At 34.2% G+C, this 27,913-nt stretch overlaps 1 protein-coding gene across 6 annotated transcripts in view; it reads right to left on the bottom strand.

The window, feature by feature from the left end:
- MYO6 (myosin VI) overlaps positions 1–27,913 on the bottom strand; it is a 145,642-nt gene that overhangs the window by 8,313 nt on the left and 109,416 nt on the right. For 3 of the 6 annotated variants that reach the window (XM_055329643.1, XM_055329646.1, XM_055329645.1), the window contains exons 19-29: positions 26,596–26,634; positions 24,460–24,553; positions 18,343–18,473; positions 18,174–18,251; positions 16,258–16,387; positions 14,406–14,496; positions 13,455–13,605; positions 11,977–12,185; positions 11,247–11,325; positions 10,020–10,180; positions 841–944 (exon numbers count right to left, since the gene is read on the bottom strand). In XM_055329643.1, coding sequence (XP_055185618.1) covers positions 841–944; positions 10,020–10,180; positions 11,247–11,325; positions 11,977–12,185; positions 13,455–13,605; positions 14,406–14,496; positions 16,258–16,387; positions 18,174–18,251; positions 18,343–18,473; positions 24,460–24,553; positions 26,596–26,634 — 1,267 coding nt within the window. Of the gene's footprint in view, positions 1–840; positions 977–4,513; positions 4,553–7,438; positions 7,469–7,867; positions 7,895–10,019; positions 10,181–11,246; positions 11,326–11,976; positions 12,186–13,454; positions 13,606–14,405; positions 14,497–16,257; positions 16,388–18,173; positions 18,252–18,342; positions 18,474–24,459; positions 24,554–26,595; positions 26,635–27,913 lie in introns of all 6 variants that reach the window. The other 3 variants (XR_008665034.1, XR_008665035.1, XM_055329647.1) reach the window with 2 other exon arrangements.

Here is a 27,913-nt window from a genome sequence, read left to right as displayed (position 1 = left end):
CATATAATACATTTTTTGTTTTTAAATTAATAGTACAAAATCAAAAGTAAGCACATTATTGATAAAGATGAGATTTTATGGTACTATTATCTTTTACATTTACAGAGAATTTTCTTATGCATTGCTACTGTATCATTTGCTTCACACAAGAATCCTGGGCTAAACAGGTCTTTTATAGTTGAACCTCAATCAGAGAGGTTAAATCACACTTGTCGAAGGTCAGAGGCCACAAAAATAGAGTAAGAAGTCACTGTGCTAATATGAAAACTAGATTTACATCCAACAGATTTTTTTATTTGTAATTATGCAGATAAACTGAGTGAGGAGAGAGAGAACATAGGAAGTTCTGTACAATCACGGCATGTTAGTTCCTAGGCACAGCAGCCTAAACTCAAACAACTATGATTTAAACAAGAATACAATTATATGGAATCATCTGGATATAGTACTTTCCTATTCTGCTGGGAAAAGATAGCTTAAAAAAAAAAAGGACCGCATTGCCATTTTTTACTTTGCATACATAGGTCAAGATTCTGATATACAAGTATTTAACTATTATGAATACCATTAGAAGAGTCAGTCATTAGCATAGCCTAAATCATAATTTTTCTATGCTTTTCCTCTCAGACCTAGATAAGAGACAAGCAAAATGAATTTAATAAGTATGCCTTTCCTTTAGGTTTGTGAGTAAACTAGGTCTTTATTTCAAGGTGAGAATAACAAAGAGAATGGCTTAATTTATATGTCAAAAAAGAAGAAAATTATACCCCAATCTAGGTATTGCTTTATTACCTGTCAGCCACAGAGCCTTCCCATTTTTCATCTTCTCAATACACTTACCACAAGAAGTATTGATGGTATCACGTAGTTCTGCATATTTCCATTTACTGAGATCATATTTCTTGGTACCAGCAGCTGCCTTGGTAGCTTGTACAGCAGGACCTCTGTAATTATTACATATTTTTGCATGTTTAAACTAGAAAAATGAATGAAATGTTGACTAAAGGGGCAAGAAAGTGAATCTCAGTTTGAGACATGGAAATAACTATTAGAAAAACATAAAATAATTTTGTATCTTTGATAGATAAGATTAAGAATGGTAAACTATATGTAGGATTCCTAGGTAAATTAAAATTTTCCAGTGTGTCATTTAATAACCATATTATGTTTTCAATCAGAATTTCTGATTCTTATACCCTGGTACCATGGACTAACCCCAACATCAGTTTAAATACTCTAACTAATGGGTAAATGGATACCTAAAGTTAAAAAAATACATTTATATATATTCCTCAAAATCAAAAAGGAAATCCTCTGGACTTCTTGAAAAATCATTAGAAGTATGTTAATGATTTATGAGCCATAAGGTCACATAGAGCAATCACCCTTAGGCTACTGGAAGCTACAAGATGGCCAAGCCCCAGCCAAAGCTACTGGCTTAGAACCTCCTTGGGCATCTGGATGTCTGCAAGGTCCACAAGTGAGTAGCCAAACTGCAATCCACTGCCTGAGTCATTAAAGATGGGCTAAAAGAGTTGCTGGAGTCTGGAAAGCCCTGTGACTTTTTGCATCACTATTAAACAGAATACTTAGGAAAGTTCTGTACAGAGGTAAAGCCACACTCTCATATTCAGTAATATGACAACTAGTAAATTATGGAAGCAGCCCAAGTATCCATCAATAGATGAGTAGATAAAGAAGATATGGTGTGTGTGTGTGTGTGTGTGTGTGTATGTATGTATGTGTGTGTGTGCGCACGCGTGCATGCGCGTAATGAAATATTATTCGGCCATAAAAAAGAATGAAATCTTGCCATTTGTAACAACATGGATGGAGCTAGAGGATAGAATGCTAAGTGACATAAGTCAGTCAGAGAAACACAAATGCCATATGATTTCACTCATATGAGATATTTAAGAAACAAAAGAGCAAAGGGAAAAAAAGAAACATAACCAAAAAACAGACTTTTAACAATAGAGAACAAACTGATGGTTACCAGAGAAGAGATGGGTGGGGGGATGGGGGAAATAGGTGATGGAGATTAAAGAGTACACTTATGGGAAAGAAAAATAAAATAAAAATGAGTAGACAATACTCTGAGCAGGAAATAAAGATCATGCCCAAGGTCACACACTGCTAATAACAGGTAGTATCTGAGACTGAAACACAAAGTGTTCTGACTTTAAAAGTCTTGGTCTTAGGACTCTACCTTCCTTCATTTGCTATATTCATTCTACAAACATTAATGAGCGCCCTCCTAGCTAGCCCCTCACTTGTGCTTGGAGCTACCGACATAGAGCTGTGTAAGCTAAAAATAATAATAATAATAATTAATTAAATGAAGTTTTAGGTCATGAGGCAGATAATAGATTTCAAAGGGCACAAGTATAGCAGGAATGCTGGAATGAGGAAAGAAGAAAGAAAAAATATATATAATATATTAAATTAAAAAATAAGTTGAGATAAATTCCACTTTTTCGTAGCAGTATTACCCAGGGATTACAACTTGTTTCTATATACATAATTTGAAATAATTATTCAGAAAATATGGAAATAACTTTTCTATAATAATAATATAGTCAGCAAAAGATGACTCCTGTCACACAGCAGTCAGAATAAGCTGCAAGTAAGATTAATGTAGCAAAGAAAGAATTTAAACACATCACATTTCAAGATATAAAAAGAAAGATGGCACAAATATGGAAAGAACTAAATTTTAAAGAACTAAAATATTGCTTCTCAGGTATCACACAAGGAATTTTACCTTTATCATCCACTACTTAGAAAATATTTCCTATTAAAGAGGGATGATCAAGGTGTAATACCTGAAAATGAGGACATATTTTCTCATTATTTCACATTCTGAAAGATAACAGGAATCTTGGCAGTCAAGACACAGATATTTAATGAGAAATGATGTGTGAAAATATGTATACTTCTTCCTGAAATAAAGGAAATTATTCCTCCATATTAAGCTTAGCAGTGAGAAAAATAAGGCACTTTTTGCCTCTTTAAAAGGTCTATTTATGCTTTCATTGTAGAGAATAAAAAATAGGACACTTCACTCTATATACTTAACAACAGTTAGACATGATGATTGTTAGTAACATAGAAGCCTGGCTAAAGAGCAACATGTGGCTAGTTAGTTCTTTCTCCATTTTTATGGTTCAAATCTGTTTTAAATTTACTGCAGAATCTATCCTTCTCATAAGCTGTGTGACTGGCAATTTTCCATGTGGCTTTTTCCTCTTAATTGCTTTGCTCAGAAAGAGCCAGCTGTGTGTCAGCAAGGTCTCTCTATTACCTTTAGCAATAAATTATGTTTTAACATTTATTCATATATTCTTTTTTCTCTTCTACATCCCTAAACTACCAATTCAGTAAACTAACAAAAAATTCTCTTTTCTTCCTAGCTCCTCCAAGAGTCTTTTCTAGGAGAACAGCTGAAAATTATTATGGGTTTTTATTGTTATTTTCTTTTGAAAGAGAGTGAATTTACATAATATACAGTTTCATAGACTGTCAGAATATACATGAAGTGCCAATATACATAAGGTGTATTTTGATACTTTAAAAAAATAACACTGCATTCAAATTATTATTGCTTAAAATATGGTTTAATATTACTAACTTTTCACTCATATTACATCAAACAAACTACATCTACTAAAAAACATATTCAGCAACCTAAATACACAAATGTAACATTTAAATGCTTTTCCCTCATCTCTGGAATTATTAAAATAGTAAAATAAAGATGTAATTACTGATTATTTAGGTCTGTTATAAAGAATCATGTAAATGATACACTAGGTAGTAGAAAAGCTGACTTCTGATTTTAAAAAATATATTAATTTTAATACTTCGAATTAACTCTAACTTCCAATTGACAGTGAAAAGGTTACTGATTCATATCCACTTGTAAAGGACCAGATCCTGCTAGGAAGTCATATTCTCTGGTGGCTGAATTTTTACATCAGTGGTTTTTAAACCATGTGCTATGGGGAGGTGGCCCTCAGAAGCCACACTCTTTCTCTACTTCCCCTTAAGCTAGGAACTAGGCACAAAGGTTCCCAGCTGGCAAGGGGGTCAGGGAGGGGGTGGGGGGAAAGGTGGAGGGGCAACACCACCTCCATGGTGAGTTTCAAAACATTCATTTTGTTTGAAAGGAAAGCTTCCACTACTGAGACAGAGTTGGTGAGGGCCAGTGATAAACATGGCAATACTACTAACAAGGAACAGTCTCATCCAAAATACCAATGGTCTCAAAAAAAAAAAAAAAAAAAAAAGACAAAATACCAATGGTCTCTCCACTGAAGACCACCAACTTAGAACATTGCTTTTTATCTTTTTCTGTTAGGGTGGTATAGAGTGAAGTGACATTTCTTGCACAGAAAATTTACATGGAAAGAATAGACTATTCATATAACAGGTTCTGGTCCAAATAATGAACAGTGATTTAAAAATATGATTTTGAGGTGACACTTATTTCCCCAAATTCCACTGCACTAACCTACTCAGAAATTCTGACATTTCTCTCTCCATTTGTTCCCTATAAGAAAAATGATAATACAGCACAGTCATATAAAAGACAATTTAAGTTACCTACAGAATCTAAAAGCATAATTAGAAATATATGTTTTCAATAGGATTATTGATTCACACTTTTTACTTTGTAAAAGTCTCTAATAATATATTATTCAACATGGTATATAACCATAAAATACAGCAAATGTTTGTTTAAATACAGTTAAGGTTGTTTGAACTCCATTTTGCAGTAGGAACTTTAGATAAAACCTCATGAGAGACATGCTTCTGTGGTATTTTTTATTTGTAGAATATAATTAACATGTTCTAAATGCATACTGGAAACTTGGCAGGATATAGATTCTATAGAGGGAGTTCTGCATTGAGGTTGCTTAGTAAATATTAATTTGATGGCGTAACAGTGGTAAACCAAGCTAATCTATATTATAGTGTCAGAGTTTAAATAAGAGTCTAATATATTCAAACTCTAAAATTCTGAATCAAAGCATGCTTTAAAAAATATAAAAGAATTCAAATGCATCAAGTATGTGTTAAACATCAGAAGTGTCCTGACTCTCTAAGGATAAACATTTCCTAGAGGCAAAAGTTACTTTTCTTTTATTATTCAGGGGAGTGTAACTTTTCTCAATATTCATTTAATTCTGTGAAATGTAACAGATATTTCATCATGTCATCAACAATTCATTAATTTCATTATTTTATTTTCCTGTTCTTTCTTTTTTCCTTTGCAATTAATCATTTTCTCATGGCTCATTCTATTATCGGACTCTGGTAACCTCAAAATCTTACAAATCAGCAAAAATTGTAAGAAAAGAAAATGGGTATGTTTGCATTAGGGTGCAGTTTCCTGGATGCCTGTCAGAAACTGGGACCTTGATGATAAAGAAACAAAGGACTCCTGTAATTCTCTTTCCTTGTAATGAACATTGACTCAGATTAGGGGCTGAGAAAAATCTATCCAAGCAAGCACAGTCAGAGAAAAAGTCATCTTTCAAAACCGATGACTGATGATAATAAATTCAAAGTTAAAAACACAAATATGTATAAAAATACCTACTGAGCAATACATTTGTCAATCTCCATTTAGGCTAGTCAGAATTTTCTTTCAAACTCCGTACAATTTTGATAAATATTTTTAAAATTCTATTATCACCCTGCCTCAAGATTTTTTTTTAAGATTTATTTATTTATTTGAGAGAGACACTGTGTGTGCATGTGTGTGAGTGGGGAGAGGGGATGAGGGGGAAAGAGAGAGAGTCTCAAGTAGACTCCCCGCTGAGCATGGAGTCCAACTTGGGGCTGATCCCAGGACCCTGAGATCATGACCTGATCAAGAGTTGAATAGTTAACTGACTGAGCCACCCAGGTGCATCTACCTACATTATCATCCTATCTCAAGTTTTCCATCTTAGCATCCAAGAGCATCTGTTTCTACCATCTCTTTCTTCTAAACCTTCCTCCATTCTTTTTCCCACAGCTTTTAAAGAGAATTCATACCCTTCTTAAGCTCTTTACTACATGGTCTATTGATTATATAGAGATTTCCCTGTCTGCTGCAACACTACCCTGGAAGGCAATCTCTAATGACTCAGCATCTCACTTGACCCTTTGATACTGCTCTAGGAGCTGCATCAAAGAGACTAGACAGAAATGGTTCCTGCACCCAGTTGCTTTTTTCCTTCTAACTTTCCCAAACTATATACAAATATTCACAATTTTACTTTATATGCACTAGTTGCAGGGCTTATTTAACTCAAGCTCAAATGGTAACTAAAGAGCTGCTTTTCTAATGGAAGGAAATAGCACCCAGAGATGTTTTTAAAAATTTTGGTACCCTGTGGTAACAAGGCTGTGGTGAGAGTACACTGCTGGCATCTGAGGAGGTGAGGGGTCAGGGGTGCCAAATGTCCTGCACAAGGAACAAGTGCCTGGTATCCCATGTGATATTAACATGTCCACCAGATAGAGGTGAAACACACACACACACATACAATTTTACATGTAAACAGACTTCTACATGTAAAGAACCTTTTTGGGGGGCATGGTTTTAATATTCACAGAGTTTTTCCAGAAATGCAACTACTGCAGGAAAATCTGTTTAGAACTTTCCAAAGTACTAGGGTGCCTGAGTGGCTCAGATGGTTAAGCATCTTCCTTTGGCTCACGTCATAATCTCCAGGTGGGATCGAGCCCCATATCAAGCCCTACATCGAGCCCTACATCGGGTTCCCAGCTCAGTGGAGTCTACTTCTCCCTCTCTCTCTGCCTCTCCCCCTGCTTGTGCTCCCTCTGTCTCTCTCTCAAATGAATTAAAAAAAATCTTAAAAAAAAATAATATGACTAAAAAAAAAAAAAAAAACAACTTTACAAAGTACTGTTCACAATTTCACGGCATTCAATTGACCAATATAGCATTCTTACATCAATTTGCACTTGTAGCTGTCATATTTATGGTGATACTATGTATGAATGGAAAGTATGAGTATTTGATATTTTCCTGTAGTTGTGAACAAGCACTTTCATACTAAAATAAATACTGTTTTATTATAAATAATATGCCCTTTCATTTCTCTTTTACACATAATGTTTGGAGAGAATTATTTATGCAGGTTACATGACTTATAAAACAACTGTCACTGGTATTAGGGTCTGACAAAGTTGAGAATCAACATTATAAAGGTTACAGTAGGGGTCATAAAGTGTTAAAATTTAGATTTTATATATATATTCCAAAATTTTATATGTAGTATATACATAAAATATGTGCAAAAAACCCCACAAAAATTTGTTTTAATGAGGAAACCATTTCTCCTAAAAAGTAACCACAATCTGTTAAGGGAAAAAAAGGGTTATATGACTAAATCAAATTTTGAAAAGAGAAATGACATACGGTGTCATTATGGGTCTTGCTCCAACGATTCTGTGAAAAATAATATATTTTAGTTAATCTCGTTAAGCAATTCTGAATCATGAAAAACTGGATTGTACCAAATTTGTGTTTCAATACTCTACACACTGACTTTAAAAAAAAAAACCATTATATTTATTTAACCTATGAGATCACTCAAAATTTTATTGTTTAAAATTTCCTTAAAAATTATGAGAAAGTATAAATTAAAGACATTCAATGAAAATTAAAGAGCAAATATATATCTAGATTAGAAAATTCATACACTGTGAAGTGTGCTTGTTGTTAACAGAATCTCAATATTATTTCATAATTTTAGGTAATGTGAAATCACTTTGCATCAAGGATCATATGTGAATTAATTAAGATCACATTTTAAAACATATTACATATATAGAAAACAATTCTTACTTAGAAGTTACTGGACGGGAATCCGAGCTGAAAAAGTAACTTGGAAATTGTTTAATACAGCAAAATCCATTTACATGTATTTTTTAATGCATCACAGAACCTCAGAATGACATTTTCATGCTATATATTAGAATAGTATTACTTAAGAGATTTCTTACTCATAAATTTGTCAGAAATAATTCAGTGCTAACAAAGGTAAAATAAACATTCAAAAACGTTTATTTGTGGGCCATGGAGTAAAATGAAATGATCAAATATGGAAAATATGTATAGAACATCATCCATAATGAAGTGTTAATGCTTGTAATACAGAGTATAAAATAACCAGGAGGTTCTAAAGAATAGAAACTCATGAGGACATGAGGGTCAAGGAAAGCTTTCCTGGAAAGGGCTGCCAAAAAGGACTTAAAGGGCATTTAATAGAGAAGGAGACAACAACCTAGGAGCTATCTCACAGGAACACTAAAGCTAATAACTCTTTTGCCATTCAATCATAACTGCTTGAGTATCTCCTAATTACTTAGTAGTGGTACCATTACATAGTTAATTCTGCTTAAATTAAATCACAGGTAACTTTTCATTTATGTTAAAGGTACTGAATGATCCACTCTTTCTCTGAGAGACCACTCACTCTTGGAAAAAGTGCATCTTTCTGAAGATGGGAAGGAATGCACATATGAGCCTGTATCTTATACATATTATATGGAATGGCTCTGGCTATAGTTTAATATTTCAAATGCTTACACCTAAAGCTTGGCTGGTCATGAATACCAATACCGACTCCAATAATGAGTCTCTTAGAAATGAACTTCAGCCATAATGAAGCCACTTCGGGTCAACTGCAGTGCTTCCTCACACACATTAGGGAGAGCAGCTTTAAGAGCTTGGTTCATGGAGGAGATTGGCCCAGTTACTAATCAGTTATACACAAAGGCTCCCAGACATTCCAACATAACACAGGTGGAAGGAACACAAGAGCAGCTAAGCTGAGTCTGCAGTTACAAGAATCACAGCCCAGAGAAAATACTTTTTTAATTACAGTGAAATGTTAATAAAAAGCTAAAATATTGGACTCAAACCCAAGAGCTTAATAATTACTATACTTTGATAGGCCTATTCGGTTTATTTAAATATAATATACTTTCATATACAGTTCAGACCCCAGAGCTCCCCAATGTAATCACTTCCTAGATAAAGCATGAAGGCAACTTAACATACCCTCTTCCATCCCTTTGTTTTAGCTAAATAAAATCTAATCACTGCCTTGCCATTTCAACCAAGTTTTTTCCTTTCACAAGGAAATAGCAACACCTAGTGGTTATATTTTAATTACAGTTTGCTATAAACAGTGCTCTGACATTCTGGAAAGCATGGTTACGTAAATCTATGTGCCTCTCAATATCTATAAACATATATACCTGCATGCAAAGCAACCTCACAAACTAGTTTTGCTGTTTTTACAAATAAATAATCAAAATAATGAATGTTTCTACATTCCACACTTTTAAAAATGAATGTTATGTGAGGACCTTCCTGGGACTTTTAACAAGCACATCTATACTTCTTCACACTCCAATAAAATTCAGTATTAAGAGACAATTTGGAAACATTTTAATGTGATAAGCCTTCCTTCTTGGAAAGGGAACTCAATTGTGAAACAGGGTGTGTGTGTGTGTGTGTGTGTGTGTGTGTGTGTGTGTGTGTGTGTAAAACTCTTCCCCATTCCAAGTGTTAGGGCATATGATATATTAAAAAAAAAAAACTGCATTAGGAAAAGATTAAATCTCAACCTCAAGTATATTAATTGGATTATAATATATTCACTGATTTCTATGCCAGTATTTAATGGCAAGTATTTAGAAATTAGATGTCTACTTTTTATACAATACTCCTTGACAATTTCAGAGTAAAAGCTGAGATGTTTCATGAACAGAAATATCATTTTTATTTTTCATTGGTTCAACAATTTGATGAAATCAATAGTTTCATTTGCTTGGGTATAAAAGTTGAAACAAATAATTTTTAAATGATTTTAATTAAAATAGATCAGGGCCTAAAGAATGTGATTTTTCTCCTAGTCCTTTTACACTGAAACAAGAAGCAGAGTGGGAAAGAAAGCAGAGGTGCCATGCCCCACCCAGTGGCCCTGTACCTCCGGAGGGCCAGGTCACCCTGGGCCTCGTCAGTGATGAGCTCAGCTTCACTCTGGGCAATCCTCAGGGCCAGCTCCCGGTCCCGGCGCTCCTGCTCCAGAACTGCCTGCTGCTGGGATTCCTCCTCCCGTTGTCGGGCCAGCTGCTCCTCCACTTCAGCCTGCCAAGGACAGAAAGCTATCTCAATAAGCTCTCTCTACTTGTTTACTTGATCATTACTACCTAAAATTGCTCCAATTGCTCCACACAATTTCTTTTTTTTTTTTTAATTTTTATTTATTTATGATAGTCACAGAGAGAGAGAGAGGCAGAGACACAGGCAGAGGGAGAAACAGGCTCCATGCACCGGAAGCCCGATGTGGGATTCGATCCCGGGTCTCCAGAATCGCGCCCTGGGCCAAAGGCAGGCGCCAAACCGCTGCGCCACCCAGGGATCCCTCCACACAATTTCTTTACTGAGGAATACATATTGTTTAACCAGAAATCTCTCCAGTCTCCATTTTCTTCTATATTTTGATAAATGCTTCCCTCCTCTTTCCTAAATCCAAGAGAAGGCAGAGGAACCATAGTTCCACCATTCTATCACCATGAGTATCTCAAATAATTGCATGAGAACCCTAGGTATATCACACTGACCAACATGTAGACAGCAGATGTCAGGAATTTAAAGGCTGATTGTGCTGAGGATGAATTATGAAAGCCAAAACAAACAGAAACACAAATATGTGATGAGTTATTCTCAGATATGGACTTTAGAAAAAATGGAGGTAGGGGGACTATCTTAACCCTAACTTACTGATACTAGTATCTACAAAGTTGTAAAGTTATAATTATGTTTTAAATGAATATTCATTTGACCTTCCCCCAATTATAATAATAACAAATGAATATTTTTTGAATGGGGCTAAATGCTTTAAATATAAGTCAACTCATTTAATGTTAACAACTATTATTTATCCTCAATCCACAGAAAAAAAAACCATGGCCCACAGTCACTCATTATCACTTGTGCAATGTCACAATTTCTATCAGTGATAGACCCTAGATCTGAACTCACTTACCTAGATCCAAAGTCCCTCCCCACAACCACTTCAGAGAAAGCCCTTTGTCTCTAAGGTAAACCAAAGGCCGTTTATCTAACAAATCAAAGTTTTGTTTGCAACTTCTTTTGTCTTTATAATTTTGTAGATTCTAATAGAAATTCAGTCTGTCTAATAATTATATACCTGAATACGTTTTTCGTCATCTTCCCTTTTCTTTCTCTCTTCTTCTTCTTGTTTTCTCTTTGCTTCCATCTCAAGTTTCCTATAACAAAAAAAGAGGAAACTCCTCAAAAACTTAAAAGAAAAGAAGAAATCCATCAGAAAACAATCGAACTATTAATAAACAGAGGTTACAGAATGGGGACTGAAATTAACCTCCTGGCTATATGCATCATCAGCTTACCTTGAAAACAAAGTCTAACTCTACTGACAGTAATTCTTCTGAAATAAATAAAAACAAATACAATTATATTCTATAACCTTTAAATCTGTAGATTAACTTGGTTATAAAGCCTACCTGCAAGGTCTTGATCACATGTGCCTCACTCTCCTCCTTCTCCAATTAAACAACTCTTACACATTCCTTCTGTCTGCCCCATGGTGGCAACCTTGCAAAAAGCTGTCAGTTTTAAAACTGCAGAAAAGTAGAAGTGCCTTTTTTCTTGCTTATAAAATAATAAGTCAAAGCTTTAAAAATAAGTTAAGAAATCCTCAGATATAAAAGCCTTACGAAAATTCAGATTATAGTTAAAATCAGTTATTATAACATGAACTTTTCTCTATTTTTAAACTTATTCTAAAATTATTGTTTTAAAAAACTAGAACTTTTAAAAATAATATTCATTAATCAGCATCAACACCAAGAATTCACTATTCTGTTAGTTTCTAATTCAAAACAATATAAATTCCTTACATCCGCCTTTCCTCCTCTTCCTTTCTTCGACGTCGTTCATCTTCTTCACGTCTTTTTCTTTCTTTTTCCATTTCTTCTTGAATACGCTTCAGCCTTTCTGCTTCCTCTTCCTGCTGTTTTTTTTTCTGTAATGCACTGAGAAGTTCCTCTGAGCTTTTAACTAGTGCATCATACTCTCTCTGTATTTGTTCTCTCGTCATCATAGTGGACTTAAAAACAAAATAATAAACATGTACTTAAAAATTATCTCTTCTGTCTCACCAATGGAAATATACTGAACACTACTGAATTACATTTAAAAATGGTTAAGATGGTAAATTTAATGTCACAGGCTTTTACCACACAAAAAGACCTGTATACACACACACACACACACACACACACACAAAGACTGGAAAAGTCGGTAAGCAGTAAAGCCATTATCTTTGTTATACTATTTGTACATTAAATAATGTTCTTAAAAATATTCATCTCTGCAAACAAATATGTGAATCTATTTCCTATTAATCAAGTAATCAAATATCTAAGGGTGTACTGTAGATGAAGTAACATACTATAGTTGAAAATTGTTTTAAGGAATGATTTGTTAATTTTGCTTTTGTTTCCTCTTTTTTAATAATAATGTTCAAAATACTACCTAGGGAATATTTAAGAAATTACTAAATATACTAAAATTATTGGATGATTTTCCAAAGTAACCCTTCAAAAAATGTGGCTGGGGGGCGCCTAGGTGGCTCACTCAGTTAGTTAAGCAGCTGCCTTTGGCTCAGGTCATGATCCCAGGGTCCTGGGATTGAGCCCAGCATCAGGCTCCCTGCTCAGCAGAGGGCCTGTTTCTCCCTCTTCCTCTGGCCCTCCCCATGGCTGGTGTGTTCTCCCCTCCCCCCTCCGCCCCCCATGTGCTCTTTCTCAAATAAATGATCTTTAAAAAAAAAAAAAGAGTATAGGCTCAAAATCAAATTGTGAGGAGGACCACACAAACATAAGCATCTTTAAAAAGATTGGAAGGTGACTACACAGCAGTCTAATAGCTAAATCTGTTATTATCAGGGCTTATGGGGTTTTTGGTGGTCTTCTCCAAATTTTCCATAATATTACTTACTTTTATAATTTGAAAATTAGTTTCTAAAGGTACAAAAAAAAGAAACAAAATAACTTGCATTACTCCTGCCTCAATAATGACTATATAAAAGCTTACTAGCAGACTTTTTAGTTACTATTTTGGGTAGGGAGGATGGAGTTTCCTAAAAACAGATGAAACTGCATAACAATTATCTTTTTAGTTTTTGGCTATAAAAATTTTCAAACACAGAGCTGAGAGAACAATATAATGTGCATCACTTGCTATCACTGAGACTCAACATTTGCAACATTTTGTATTTTTTTTAAAAAGGACATTTTTCTATGTAATTCAATACCAACAACATAGTATATTCAGTTATTTTAAAAAGTCAGTCATTTGGATTAAAATTACATACCTTAATTTTGGCCATTAAAGCATCAATAGAAATTTCAAGGTCCTTGACCTGTTTATTCATCTCTAGTTTTCCATCCTTCAATGCACTTACTACTTCATTAAATTTATCAAGTCGTTTCTTCAGTGTGCCCACCTTAACCAGGCCATCAATGCTGTAAAATAACACTTCCTCAGAGTTTAAATTCGCCACTTAATGCTATGCACTTATTTTTCATCTAAATAAAATGCTAAACATATTGCTAATAGGATAGTTCACTTCTATTTTCATACTATCCAGGATTCTCCTTTTTAGAGCTCTTGTTGAAAAGAGGTAAAAAAATAATAATCAAATATGAGTATGAATGATACTGATGCCTATCAGTAATATATTTGCCTTCTACATTTATATTGAAAAATTTGAGAATTCAAATTATAAAAGAACTTAAAAGAGTTATGTAATCCCTTTGAAAAGGTTTAAGGATTAACAGTTATTCAGGACTGAATAACTTTTTAGTTTAAAAAGTCTAAATTAATAAGACTCAAAAATAAAGATGAAATTTACAGTGGAACAATATAATTCTTATAGATAAACTTGAGAATTACAGTGAAAACATTAATGAGATGTTTTTAAAAACATGAATTTGACATTTACCAAGAAACTCAAATCACCAAAATAATTGGAATAAAAGAGCTTCTTTTAGCCATTTATCTCAACCTTTTTATAGTGTTTACATTTTCATAAGCTACTTCAAATCCTCTTGTAGCATGGAACAAGTAATAAAATAATGCAGTAATTAGTTAATTAATTTCAAGTACATAATATAAAATCACAGATTAGTATGTCTTTTCACAAAAAATATGAAAAAAGAGAAAACTCTGAGAGTATCCAAACTGCTCTTCATTATGACTTTCTAGCCATTTTACATTAGGGTGAATAAGTTTAGCAGGATTCTTTAGGCACTATTCGTCTTACCGAGGTTTGTGTCTCCTTTTGCAAAGCCACATTCGAATAGTTTTTTGCATTTTAATGCAGGCTTCAGCTCGATATTTTATTTTGTTTTTCACTAAGTGAAGGAGAAAAATAAAATGATTGAAAATTATTTGGTTTAAATCAGGCATATAATATTCTTAAAAACCACTGATTTCCACAAAGCAATTTTCAAGAAACATGAAATTATGATGAACCTATTATACCAGATAACAAAATCGGGAAGTTTAACATTTTTTTAATTCCTTATACTTCTTAAAAAATAAAAAGTACATCATGTGTGTGGCTAGATTTACATTTTAAAAGTGTTATTTCCTTATTATGTCTCACTATTGCTACCCAAACTGTCGTAGGAAATACTGATCTATTAGATGTGTTAAAAGTCTGTCTGAAAAAAGGATTCACTTGTCAAATGGATTTAGTAAAAGCTAAATGCTATGGAGCTTCACAATGAACATACGGGGTGAAGCCTCTGAGAGCCCTGCAGTAAAGGATCTATTTAACTTCAGTTACCCAGAACATTCTACACTAATCTGACCTTGAAACATCTTTTTTCAGAGCTTCCCTATTAATATCCTGCAAAGATCCTGTCTGGTTACTGAGTTCACCACTGCACAACACAATCCGTAAACAAATGGTATAGCAGAGATAATTTAAATGTAATGTGTTTTCCATCATAATGCAATGTATAAAGCTGAAAGCACTAAACTATAGTGACAAATGTGTTTACATTTTACTTGCAAAATGATGGGAAAAAAGAGCTTTTGTTATCTTTTTTCTTATAGTTTTCTTTTTATCTATATTCACAATTGTCTAACAAAAGACCTCAATAATAATCCTTGTTTGCATGGTTCCTTTTAGTTAAGTCAAAGGGATTTTATTTTTCTATCAATAATGTACACCTTACTTAATCCTTTTTGTGTACCTAGCACTAGCAAGTGGGGAGGTGAGAGGGGCAACTTCAAATTTAATCAAGTTACTGCCAATAATTCTATACAATTAAATATTTGTCACAGACCCTCAGGTAACCCAGAAACATTCTGCTCCCAGTGCTTGTTTTCGGCAGAGATAAGCAGTTGCTATGATCTAGCAGAGACAAAGTAGTGTCCCGGGCCAGCGTGTCAGAGAGATGAGAGTCTAAAAGAGCAGTGGCAGAAGAGGCTAGAAAGGGAAGCTGAAACCCCATTTCATGGGACCTTGAAAGACATTCTAAGACTCTGCCCTATTTTAAAGAAATAAAAGTTTCTCTAGTTTAGAGAGAAACTCTGCAAAGTGAACTCTCAGGTAGCCGAGAAAACCCAGTTGGGGAGCTACTGAAGTTATTATGTGAGTAGGCAAGGGGGCTCCAGTAAGACCATGGAAATAAAAATAAAAAGGAAACAATCGACTGTATTTGGAGCAGGAATCAGGAGGATTTGTTCACCCACAAGACTTCAGGGACAAGAAAGCAGAGACAACTACAATCTTGAAATTTCTGGTGTGTGTACTGGTAATGCCAAGCAGGCAGAAAGAGGAAAGTTCTGGCTTAAGTCTGAGAGATTGGGGGTTGATTCGGAGGGAGACAAATCAAGACCATGAGTTTTGTTTCTGTTGGTTCAGGACATGATGGAATTAATTCTCCTATAATACATCTGAATAGGAAGGTATGTAACATATACAAGAAATATTTTTAAAATATTTACCATGTACACTACTTGCAGGTGTTACATGGAGCCAGGGACACAGCTTGAATAAGCAAAGTGGTCCCTAGGGCCCAGCACTCACAACTTTATAACATTCCACAAACCAATTCGTTTTCAAAATAATTACACATTTTGATGTGAAAGAAAACACCTACATTTGATGACTGAGAGTGAGCACCATTGAACTTTCTTCCAGCGACTGCAGATAAGCCAGTGATTGACTCTTTTAACCAATTCTGCTAAATGATCAGGGTCAGACTTCATAATCTGATCAAATTCTGCAAACTAGAAAATGAAATAATTTAGTATCAGTGTCAAAAAATAAATGTGTTTAAACATAAAGTGAGATACAAAATAATTAGAAGTCCAAAACCTAACTTCCTAGAAATGATCACAGAACAATTATACACACAAGTCTCAGGAGAGTATACAGCAACTTTAAATGTATCTGGCTATATTTCGCTGCCTTTCTCTCCTTCAGCATTGTTTTTTTGGAAGGGTAAGAGCGGCTTACTCATTGCTAGTTAGCAGATTCAACAGTAAGAGTAGAAAAAAATCTTAAATGACAATTACAGATGGTTGGCAAAAAGGTTTTACTGAGAAAGGAATGATAAAACAGCTTATATTTTCAACATATTCTGATTAATTTTTCTTGGGGCAAGTAAGACCAAGTGCTTTCTCAAACTGTTAATTCTAAAATTCTTATTATAGCCCCTAAATAAGAGAAATGTTGAACTTGTGATAAATATGTATGATTACAGCTAAGTTAACTATGAATATATTTTTTTCCTTTATATAGGAAATGGCATGGGTGCAATAAAAATATTTATAGGGAAGTATTACATAGATCTTTATCTCATGGACAAAAATGTGAAATCAGATTTATTTATTATCATTAATCTAGCCTTCACGGTACTAGAGATATTTATTAATAATATTGCTAAGTCAAACAAGTATACTTGGCTATCATATAATAACAGCTGTGTTTAAAATTATGAGGATGCTATTATTCAATCAATATTAACAAAGTTAAGAATGGTGAAAAGATTACAGATTGTGAATAGCATTTAGTTGTTTCTGTTTTGTACCTATTTGTTATGAAATGCTCTATAAGTCAGTCTTGTAATTTAGTACAAAAATCTATAGATACAAAAACTATGGATTAGCCTAAAATTATATTTACATATAAAAGTATTAAAAATAGTATACATTCATTCACTCTGATTCATTTATACTCTCATAATGTATTTATACATTTCATTCTTCTTGAAAGAAGTCAGCACAAACTTCAGTCCAATTTCCTATACTTTATACATCTATCACAATCCAATAGAACTTGTTCTTGTTACAAAGACTCAAAAGTACTGTGGAATTTTGAATTACTGAAGACTAAATATGTTTTAGAAAATTCTTCAAAAAAAAAAAAAGAAAATTCTTCAATTAAGTATTTTCTGGTAGGGGCACCTGGCTGTCTCAGTCAGTAGAGTATGTGACTCTTTTTTTTTTTTAATTCTTTATTTATTCATGAGAGACACACACACACACAGAGAGAGAGAGAGAGAGAGAGAGGCAGAGACACAGGCAGAGGGAGAAGCAGGCTCCAGCAGGGAGCCCGACATGGGACTCAATCCCAGGTCTCCAGGATCACACCCTGGGCTGAAGGCGGCGCTAAACCGCTGACCCACCCCAGGCTGCCCTGAGTATGTGACTCTTGATTTCAGGGCTTTAATTACAAGTCCCACATAGGGCATGGAGTCTACTTAAAAAAATAAATCAATTAAATAAAATAAATTTTAAAAAATAAGTATTTTCTGGTTAATCTTTATTTAAGCAAAAAATCCAATTAAACAATGCTCTGATTCCAGTACTTCTGAATGTGAAATAAAAGCTGCAAAACTTATACAAAAATCTTACACATTGTAATCCTCTCACAAATAATATACACAGACGTACATACTACTAGTGATCATATAACTCATGAACAATACAAATCACTAAACACTTAAAAATATGCACTGACTCCAACTATCCATATCCATCATGTGAAAGTTTAAAATAAAAATGTATTTACCTTGCCAGGTCTAAAAAATACTTTTGTTAATCCAAACTTGTAGTCAATTTCGTTTAAGCCCAAAGCTTTAAAAAGAGCCTGAAAAATAAAAGTTCAAAAGTTAAATGCCAAATAGTAATTAGAAAGATAGTTCATAGCTAAGAAATTTCAATTTAGGTAGTATTTGTACCTTACAAAACAGTCTTGGATCTAATCTTGCAAGTTTATCTGGCATATACTTTTTATACATATTGTAGAGTTCATGAAAGGAAGCTCGTGATGGGAAACCACCCTGCATTAAATCCAAAACAGACACCATACCTAGATTCATAAACAAACACAAATTATTGCCAATCTCTGTACAGAAGCCCAAAATTAACTTATGAATGATCAAACAATTTTACAAATTAATATTTAGAAAGGGGCAATTTACAGGAATCTTCAACAATGAAATATTACATAGGGAATATCATATTCATATTCAATATGTACCAATTTACCCCCCACCTAAAACTATCGCAGAAAATTTCATCAAAAAATCAGCTGGATTAACCATTTTCTAGAGATAAACTACTGGTCCCTAGAAAGCTCAAATTTAGTTTGTACCTTTTTCTGCTAGAAACCTCTGTCACAATCAATAGCATATGAGTATGAGATAATGCCCTGCATTAAGCCACTTTCCAAGTCCTGAGGTTAATTTTAGAAAAAAATTCCTTATAGAGTCTCCAAAAAGTAGTTGAACACATTCCCAAGTTCTCACCTGTGCTTACACAAAGCAAAAGAAAAAGAAAGAGTTCACTATTTTACTATAAAGATGCCCTTTCATTCACCTCTCAAAGAAACTCGTCTATTGGGGTAAAGAGTCTATAGGATGAATATCTATTTTCAGTGTAAATCTAGTAGCTGATAATTTGAACCTTGAGTCAGTAGGAACCTTTCATGACAGGAAAAGCATAAAGTAGTCAGGGTAAGGTTCAACCACAGTAGATAATGCCAGGACCTTTATTTATAAAAGGACCTGGGGGCGGTGCCTGGGTGGTTCATCTGGTTAAGCATCTGCCTTAGCTCATGTCATGATCCCAGAGTCCCAGGATCCAGCCCCACAAGCCACTGCCTTGAGCTCCCTGCTCAGTGGGGAGTCTGCTGCTCCCTCTCCCTCTGCTCCTCCCCTTGTTTCTTCTCTCTCTCTCTCTCTCTCTCTCTCACTCTCTCTCTGAAATTTAAAAAAAAAAAAAATCTAAAAAGACCTGGGTTTCACTTCCTGGGACTTTCAAATCAATGGAAATTGATTAAGATTGAGATTATGGAAATTAAGATTATTCAACAAAAAGTGTTAGGACAAACAGCCAGCCATTTAGAAAACAAACCTAACACTGGATTCCTACCTCACTCTGTATACCAAAATAAATTCCTAGCAGTCAAAATTTAAATTAGCAAAATGAAACTACAAAACATTTTTTAAGAAGTAGATTTTTATTTTAAAATTAATCTTATAGGAAAGATATCTTTCCTAGGTAGATTGAATTTTAACCTATGAGACTGACAAAGGTATCAAACATCAATAGTACTCAGAGTTGATGACAGTGTAAGAAAATATACACATACAACACTGATGGGGAAAGTAAACCAGTGCAAGAGCTTTGGATGGCAATTTGGAAACATTTATGCCCTTGACTCAGTACTTTCTACTTCTATGAATCTATCCTACAACTCATCACACATGTGGACAAAGATATGCATAGAGAATGCACACATGGCCACTGGGTTACTGTAATAGAAAAAAAAAGAGAAAGAACTTAAATATCAATTAATTAAATTATGTTACAATCATATGGTAGACAATAATGTATTCATTAAAAATAGGGCAGAGCTTTATTTAATCAGTATAAAAAATATACCCAAAACAGAATTAAGTGGTTACCCTGAGAAATAAGACTCCTTTTTGTTCATATTATTCTCTACTATTTGATTTTTGGTAGAGTCAACTATATATAACTATTGTAATTTGTAATACTGATTAATAAAGCACATAAAGGCAATCACTCCTATGGAAAGGAAGATCTAAAACTAATTCTAATTAGTTCCTGGCTGGTTTGGTTTGTACTGTAACAATTCTTGTCCATTTATATCGAATAAACAAGTATCATTGGGAACATACACATCTGCAATCTTTAAGTCTCTTAGCTTGCCCTGTAGCTGAAGACAACATATGAAATGGCTCACAAAAGTTCATTAAGAATTTCATGAAACTTAACAAATTGACAAGCCTGGGGCTGCATTTCTCAGGATTTGAAACTAATTTACTCTATAGAGCTTTCAACACTTAAAAAAAATAAGTAAGGGGATCCCTGAGTGGCTCAGCAGTTTAGCACCTGCCTTTGGCCCAGGGCGTGGTCCTGGAGTCCCAGGGATGGAGTCCCACATCAGGCTCCTGGCATGGAGCCTGCTTCTCTCTCTGCCTCTCTCTATATATCTCTCTATGTCTATCATGAATAATATTAATAATAATAATAATAATAAATAAAAATCACCAAAAACAAGTACTCTTCTTCTAGAAATTTCCATAACCTGGTTCCTCCTCTGGGAGTCTAGATGGCAAGGGGTTTGTTGGTACAGTCCAGCTGGTTATACTCAGAACCCTTTTTGCTACCACAGACGGGTAGCACAACCCCAAGGTTACAGAGGAAGAACATCTGCCTGAACTCTTACCTTCCCCTACTTTGCCCTGGTATTGGCTGATCAGAAGATAGTAATTTTAGTAAAAGATGTCCTAAATGAATTAATTCTACTTAGTTTGAAAAAAATAATGAAAATGGAAAGGCAATATAGAATTCAAATCTTAAATGCCTTTATTTTATAAAGCATCATAAATATTTGTATTCCTACCAGTTATTGGTATTTTTTTCTTTTTCTCATTACCTGGCCACACAACTAGAACCAATTCTATACCATTTTATTATTATTATCACTTTTAAAAAATCAAACTACTACAAATCGGTGTCATCTATTAAATTGCCAATATATCTTAATGTATAGAAAGAAATATACTGCTTAACTAAAAGAGAAATCCTAGCTAAAGCATCTGTAACACCACACTCTACCAATTTAAGAGTATATATAGCTAAATTTAAACATGTTTGACTTGCCAGGATACTAGGTGCTCATTTAGAAAATAAATGATTTATTACATCAGGCTAAACAAAGCCTATAGAGAAATTTAAATGAGAAAAAAAGTCATAGTCAAATTAAAAACTATCTAAAGAAAATATTACAAAAATACATCCATACTGGGGTGTCTGGGTGGTGCAGTCAATTAACAATCTGACTCCTGGTTTTGGCTCAGGTTATGATCTCAGAGTCCTGACATCCAGCCCCATGCTGGGCTCTGTGCTCAGTGAGAATCAGCTTAAGATTATTCTTTCCCCTCCCTCCACCCCTCACGCTCATATTCTCTCTCTCAAATAAATTAATTAGTTAAAAAAATACACCTATACTATATGTATGAATACAGGAGACATGAAATAACTTTCCGGAACTTGTTAAAATTATTCACAAGTAAGTCTTCATATATGCTAGACCAAGCATTTCACTTAACAAATATTTACTGAATCTAGTATAAGCTCTGCACTGCTAGGAAGCTGGGATAAATGTACAAGCCAAAATGAACACTGTTTCTACCCTCAAGGGATTTTCTAGATTAAAGAAAAAAATAAATAATTATATATAAAATTTATGACTACAATAAAGGTGCTCAGCTCCTTTATTCAGACCCCCTTCCTGCTAGAGATATCAAGGAAGGCTTTCACAAAGAAAGGACAATCAAGTGTAGACACAACAGATGGAGACAAGGGAAAGGCAAGAGCTTCTCAATCAGAGGAAGCAGCATGTGCACAAGCCCTGTGACAGGAGGGAACATGGAGCATTTAAGGGAGCAAACAAATGCCAGCATGGCTGAAACACAGAGAACAAAGAGAGTGGAAAGAGATGGAGCTAGAAACACATGGGCTAGACCTTATGGGACCTCATAAGCCAGGAGGATTTTGCTCTTTACCCCTAATAATAATCAGAAGCCATTACAGTATGTTAAGCAGTAAAAAAGACATGATCAGACCTGAGTTATAAAGCAGTAATTCCAGATGTATGTGAAGAACAGATGGAAGAGATGCCAGAAGAATACTTGGAAAGCTATAGCAAAAATCCAGGTGAAAGCTGGTGAAAGCTTAGATTAGAGAGTACTAGGACTACACTGTACACTGACTACACTACACAGAACAGATCTTAAATACTCTCATCACAAAAAAGAATTAGTAACTATGTGATCTGATGAGACAGTTTAATGCTATGCTGATAATCATTTTACAATATATAAGTGTATCAAGTCAACATTTTGTACACTGTTAACTTACATAATGTTACAGGTCAATTACATTTTGATAAATCTAGGGCAGAAAGAAGACTTACATCACATCAGAGGGACTTGGGGAGACTTAGAGAATATGAAACTATGTGTCCAATATGGCACCTACCACCAATCTGTAGTAGTTGCAATCTGTGATCTGTAGTTGCACTAACCACATGTGGGTAAGTTTTAAAAAATTAAAATTAAATAAAATTTAAAAATCAGTATCTAAGTCGTGCTAGCCACATTTCAAGTGCTCAACTGCCACAGTATCTACCATGTTGCAAAACACAGATATAGAATATTTCCATCAACATGGAAAGCTATGTCAGATAGCACTGGTTAAGAGTGAGAAAGAAACTAGGCCTAACCCAAAGCCTGAAAAACTCTAACAAATAATACCCAGTAGTAGAAGAAGAGGACCTTGCAGAAGAGTCAGGAGTTACCAGAGAATTGAAAAGCAGGGACATGTGCTGATTTAGGAGCTAAGAAAAGACTACATGAGGGGGACTGGTCAAGTCAAATGCTGCCGTGATATCCACTAAGAGAAGGGATACAAAATGAACATCTCATTTAGGATCAGGGAAATCACCAGTGACCCTATCGAGAATTATTTTGTTGGACTGATCAAGATAGAAGCTGAATTCTCTTGGGTTAAAGAGTGAGCAGAGGGCAGGAAACAGAGAAAGCAAGAATAGACTATTCTTGGACAGAAAGGGAAAAACTACAGGACAAAAAGTGAGGTGTGATATAAGGAAGTAGCTAGAAGGGAATGTGGGTCAGAAGTTTGAATTAAGTTGAGGTCTCTGTACATTTAAATGGTAATAAGAGAGACAATCTCAAACGGAATGATTCAATATACATAATCAATGCTGAAGATTCATGAGAAGGTAGGAAGAGATGATTCCAAAGAACCATAGTGGCAACTAAGAAGAGAGGCCCGTCTGCTTTCTTAATAGAAGGGAAGGTTATATAGGTAGACAGAAGTGTCTGGTAGCAAATAGGCGAAGCTTTCCATCTTCAAGTAAAGAGGAGAGGCTGTCTGTTGGCAAAGACTCAGAGATTTGAGGAGAGCAGGGAGAGTATGCCCAAAGCTTATATAATTGTATTTTTTTTTTAAGTACAAAATTACAAATTACAAAAGAATACAAAAGTAGGTACAGGGTTTTCAAAGGAGCCCACCTAAGTGAGGGACCCTGAAACTTAAGTGACCCTAGCTTTATAATAAATCTGACTTTGAGAGGAACAATATAAGGAGTGAGAAAGACAAGAGAGTTTAAGGAAGCATCTCAAGACTGAGATGGCTCAAAGACAAGGAGAAGACTGATGCCTTGGGCATAAGTAGGGGTAGCATGGGTAGGGATGGCAGACGGACATGCAGTAGAGGAAAAACAGTGCCTGGTGCCTAAGACTTCTGTGACCAAGCAAAGTGAGAACAAGGAAGGTGAGAGGTGGAGAGCAGTAGTTTAACATCTGCACAGAAGTTCTGCAGCAGCCGTGGGCACTGTGTTTTCATTTTTTAATAAGTGGTGGAGTGAGAGCAATGACACCAAAACCTACCTCTTGCCCCAGCTACGTGGGGCATGAGAAATGAACTGCTGCCAGACTGAGGCCATCGGAAGGTAACCTACTTAAGGGAGATCTATATTTGCAGTTAAAGAGTTTTTATAAATTTTACTTCAATGCTGTAAAACTGTTTAATTTCACGATAAACTATGCCCCAGTATTGCTCAAATAATTTGTTAGCCATGCTTTTCTTATAATTAAAAGAATTTGAAAGTAAAAATCTTATTGCACTTAAAAACAATCAAGGTAACTGTGATCGTTTGAAAACACTGTACATATTGAAGTGTATCAAGCTAAGACTCCTAACACACATGGATATAAATTGTAAAAATATGAAAATACCTGAACATTGAAGCTGAGACAGAATTTGGGCACCTTCAAAGTGGTGGCTTGTCATCTTTAAATTAGGTTTGATACAACGAATAAAGCTTGCACCCTAGGAGAATATAAAGGCACTTTTTAAAGACAATGCACATAGCATTCTTGCTTTTCTGTTTCTATGAATACCAGTAACTTTCAAACATGTTACCATTAATATCTGAACCTCTTTTAAAATAATCATTAAAGAATTTAAAACTTAGATACTTTTAAAATTTCAAGCTTGGAATGAATTTTTCACTATATACTATTAGAAAAATACTGGGTGCCTCAGTCACAAGTCAGTTGGACATCCGACTCTTAGTTTTGGCTCAGTTTGTGGTCTTAGGGGTCATGGGACTGAGCCCCACAACAAGCTAAAATGAAAGGAAGGAAAGAAGGAAGAGAGGAATGGAAGGGGGGGAAGGAGGGGAGGGAGGGAGGGAGGGAGGGAGGGAGGGAGGGAGGGAGGGGAAGGAAAGAATGAAGGAAGTAAAAGAAGGAAAAGAAAGATACATTTTAGATTTGAGTGCCAAAAATTGTCACTGTAAAAAGAAACGTCTTTCATCGTAAAATATTTTAACATTTGAATACATTTTGGATACTGATATATATATGATTTTTTTCTACACTTGTGTATTTATATGTCATATTTCTGTGGTAAGAAAATTGTCCTGTAACAAGAGATAAAAATAAAATTATGCCTCTTCAAATTTAGCCCAAAGTGGGGGAAAAAATTCAACCTTTTTCATTATTCTACTTCAAAAATATATAGTAGATCCTGAAGCTGTACCACTGCACATTCTAAAATTCTGTTTATTAAATGGTATTTTTAGAAGCTTTTAAAGGCACTCATTTGGAATCAGTTATCAGGTTATGTTGAATGAGGCAGAAAGAATATGTATATGTACACAATGAGACTGTTGGGTATTAAAGCAAATAGACCAGACATCCAAATTACTGTTTCTTTACAAAGTAGTTCCCTTAGAAAACTGAATAGTTATTTCAATAACGATCCTCACTGCAAACACCTTCAGAACACTTTTTAGAAATACCTTCTTATGAATCACAGAAGTACTCTCATCATCTTACAGTAGCACTATATTTGGGTGATAAAAATTCAAACACCCTCCCCATCAGATTTGATCTTTAAAGATGTGTGGTTCTTAAGAGATAAATATTTGCAAACAATGAGGGTATTTGCAAGAATTTCTTAATGGTTCCAAAAGCAAGTCTAACAGTAAGCAATAACATCATAGACAGAATAAATATTTGGCTTTCCAAAATGACTACTTGGTAAGGAAGAATAGCTGGTTAGTTCAGTAGATCTGTTTAAAAAATGTCTCACCTTGGAATCATGCCTCATTTACATAACCCACATATCAAACTTTTTTCTCTCGTAAATTTTCCATTAAAAACCAGAGTGAACTGAGACATCTGGGTTGCACAGTCCGTTAGGCGTCTGACTCTTGCTTTTAGCTCAGGTCACGATCGCAGGGTCAGGATATAAGAGCCCTGTATCAAGCTCAGCACTCAGCTCAGAGTCTACTTAAGGCTCTCTCTCTCCCTCTCCCTCTGCCCTTCCCCTTGCCCTCCCCTCTTTCAAAAAAATTTTAAAAAATCTTTAAAAATAAAAAACAGAGTAAACCACTAAAAATGTCTAGTTTAAAAAAAAAAGGACTCTAAGAAATATTGCCTCTCTAACAGGGCATAAAGATATTATGTATATTTTTTCAACCTCAACATTGCCATGTTGGAGAATGTTACTATTAGAATAATAAAATGAAAATTAACTACATGCATTATCTTTAATCCTAAAAAATACATTTTCTTCTCCACATAATTATTTTCATTTTTTGAAACTATAAGATAATCTTAACAAGATTGAGAGAATTCTGTATATTTATAAAATAATGACTTCACATATATATTTGACTTTTCTTCAGAACAAGTCTAACTAAAATGACAACTGCTTTAAAAATTGATTTTTTAAAATGAGGGAATTCAGTTTAAAATTAATTTCTAATTATTCTAGGCTTACTGTGCTTATTTGAGTAATTACTAATGATAATTTAAGAGGACCATTTAAAAACTCTGGATTTTTTTTCTAAGGGTACTCACAGTACTTCGAAGTTTATCCAGAAGCAGATTTAATTGTGTCTGTAGACGAAAGTAAATCACTTTATTACTTCAAAAAGCAAAAGTACACAGTGTTATAAGTTAATATTAGGTCTCCAACATTAGCATAAGATAACATGCAGTAATATCAACATACAACACAGTACAATTTAACAACTGATAAATTCTTTGACAGTAACATGCAAAATACATGGCTAATATAATGCTAAGGACAATAACGTGACTTACACAGAACTTATATAATTAAAAGATTGAAAATTAGCAATGCTAAAAAATGTACACACACACTTGCAGGGGGGATGGAGGAGGGAAAAAAATATACAGGCAACAAAGGAAATAAAATACTGGGGATGCATTCCATAAGAGATTAACAAAGCAATACTTGAATATGTAGCAAGTTAGGTGTAGTTTCTTATCATATTCCACTGAAGGATACACACTAATGGTATATATTAGAAATGTTTTATTTAACACTTATCATACATAAAATTGTCTTGCCTAGCTGTAGAAACCCTCTTTGTTATTTTAAAATATTTCACATTTTAATTATTTTTAAAAGTTTGGACAATTTTCTCAAAAACAACTTGATAAACATAAAGTACTATACTTTCCTCTTTCTAATAATATTAAGTGATAATAATTTATGCTGGTTTAATAATGCATTAAAATCATGTTTTGCTTTAAAAAATGTTTTGCTTTACTTGTCTGCAAAATAAATTATGTAAAGTTCTTATATCATTTTTAAACTAAGATGCTTATTTTACTACTTACAGAAAGATAAATTAAGATGTTTATTCTTAAATTAACATACTGGATCAATCATAGCTATATTTAATAATAATATAGGTAGATTGTACTGAATGCTTTCGATGAGTCAGGTACTGATCAAAACTTTTCACAAGCATTATCATGTTTAATTTGCACAACAATTCTAATTAAGGATGTATTATTAGCCTGATTTTTCAGGTAAAAGCAGTAAGGTCCAGCAAGATTAAATTACTTGCCTAAGATCACAGAACTAGTAATGATAAAGCCAAGATTCCAACACATTATTATTCCTAATAAACTTCACTCTCTTACCCATGATACTACAATATAATTCAGGTATCATAGGCTTAAATTATAAAAATGGAGTGACTTCCTACTGTATTAAAAAAATACAGTAATACCCCATTTATCTGGTTGACTGAGTTCTGACAACCTTTATCGATCTGGACCACCAAATAAAAGAAAATCAAGTATGAAAGCCACTAATTTGAAAAGAAAACTGTCACCAAGTCCATGCCTCTTAATCCGTAGA

The sequence above is a fragment of the Nyctereutes procyonoides genome, unplaced genomic scaffold, assembly GCF_905146905.1.
Source record: "Nyctereutes procyonoides isolate TBG_1078 unplaced genomic scaffold, NYPRO_anot_genome, whole genome shotgun sequence".
NCBI lineage: Eukaryota > Metazoa > Chordata > Mammalia > Carnivora > Canidae > Nyctereutes > Nyctereutes procyonoides.
The sequence above is the reverse complement of the archived record's forward strand: the minus strand, read 5'-3'. Positions and strand labels throughout refer to the sequence as shown.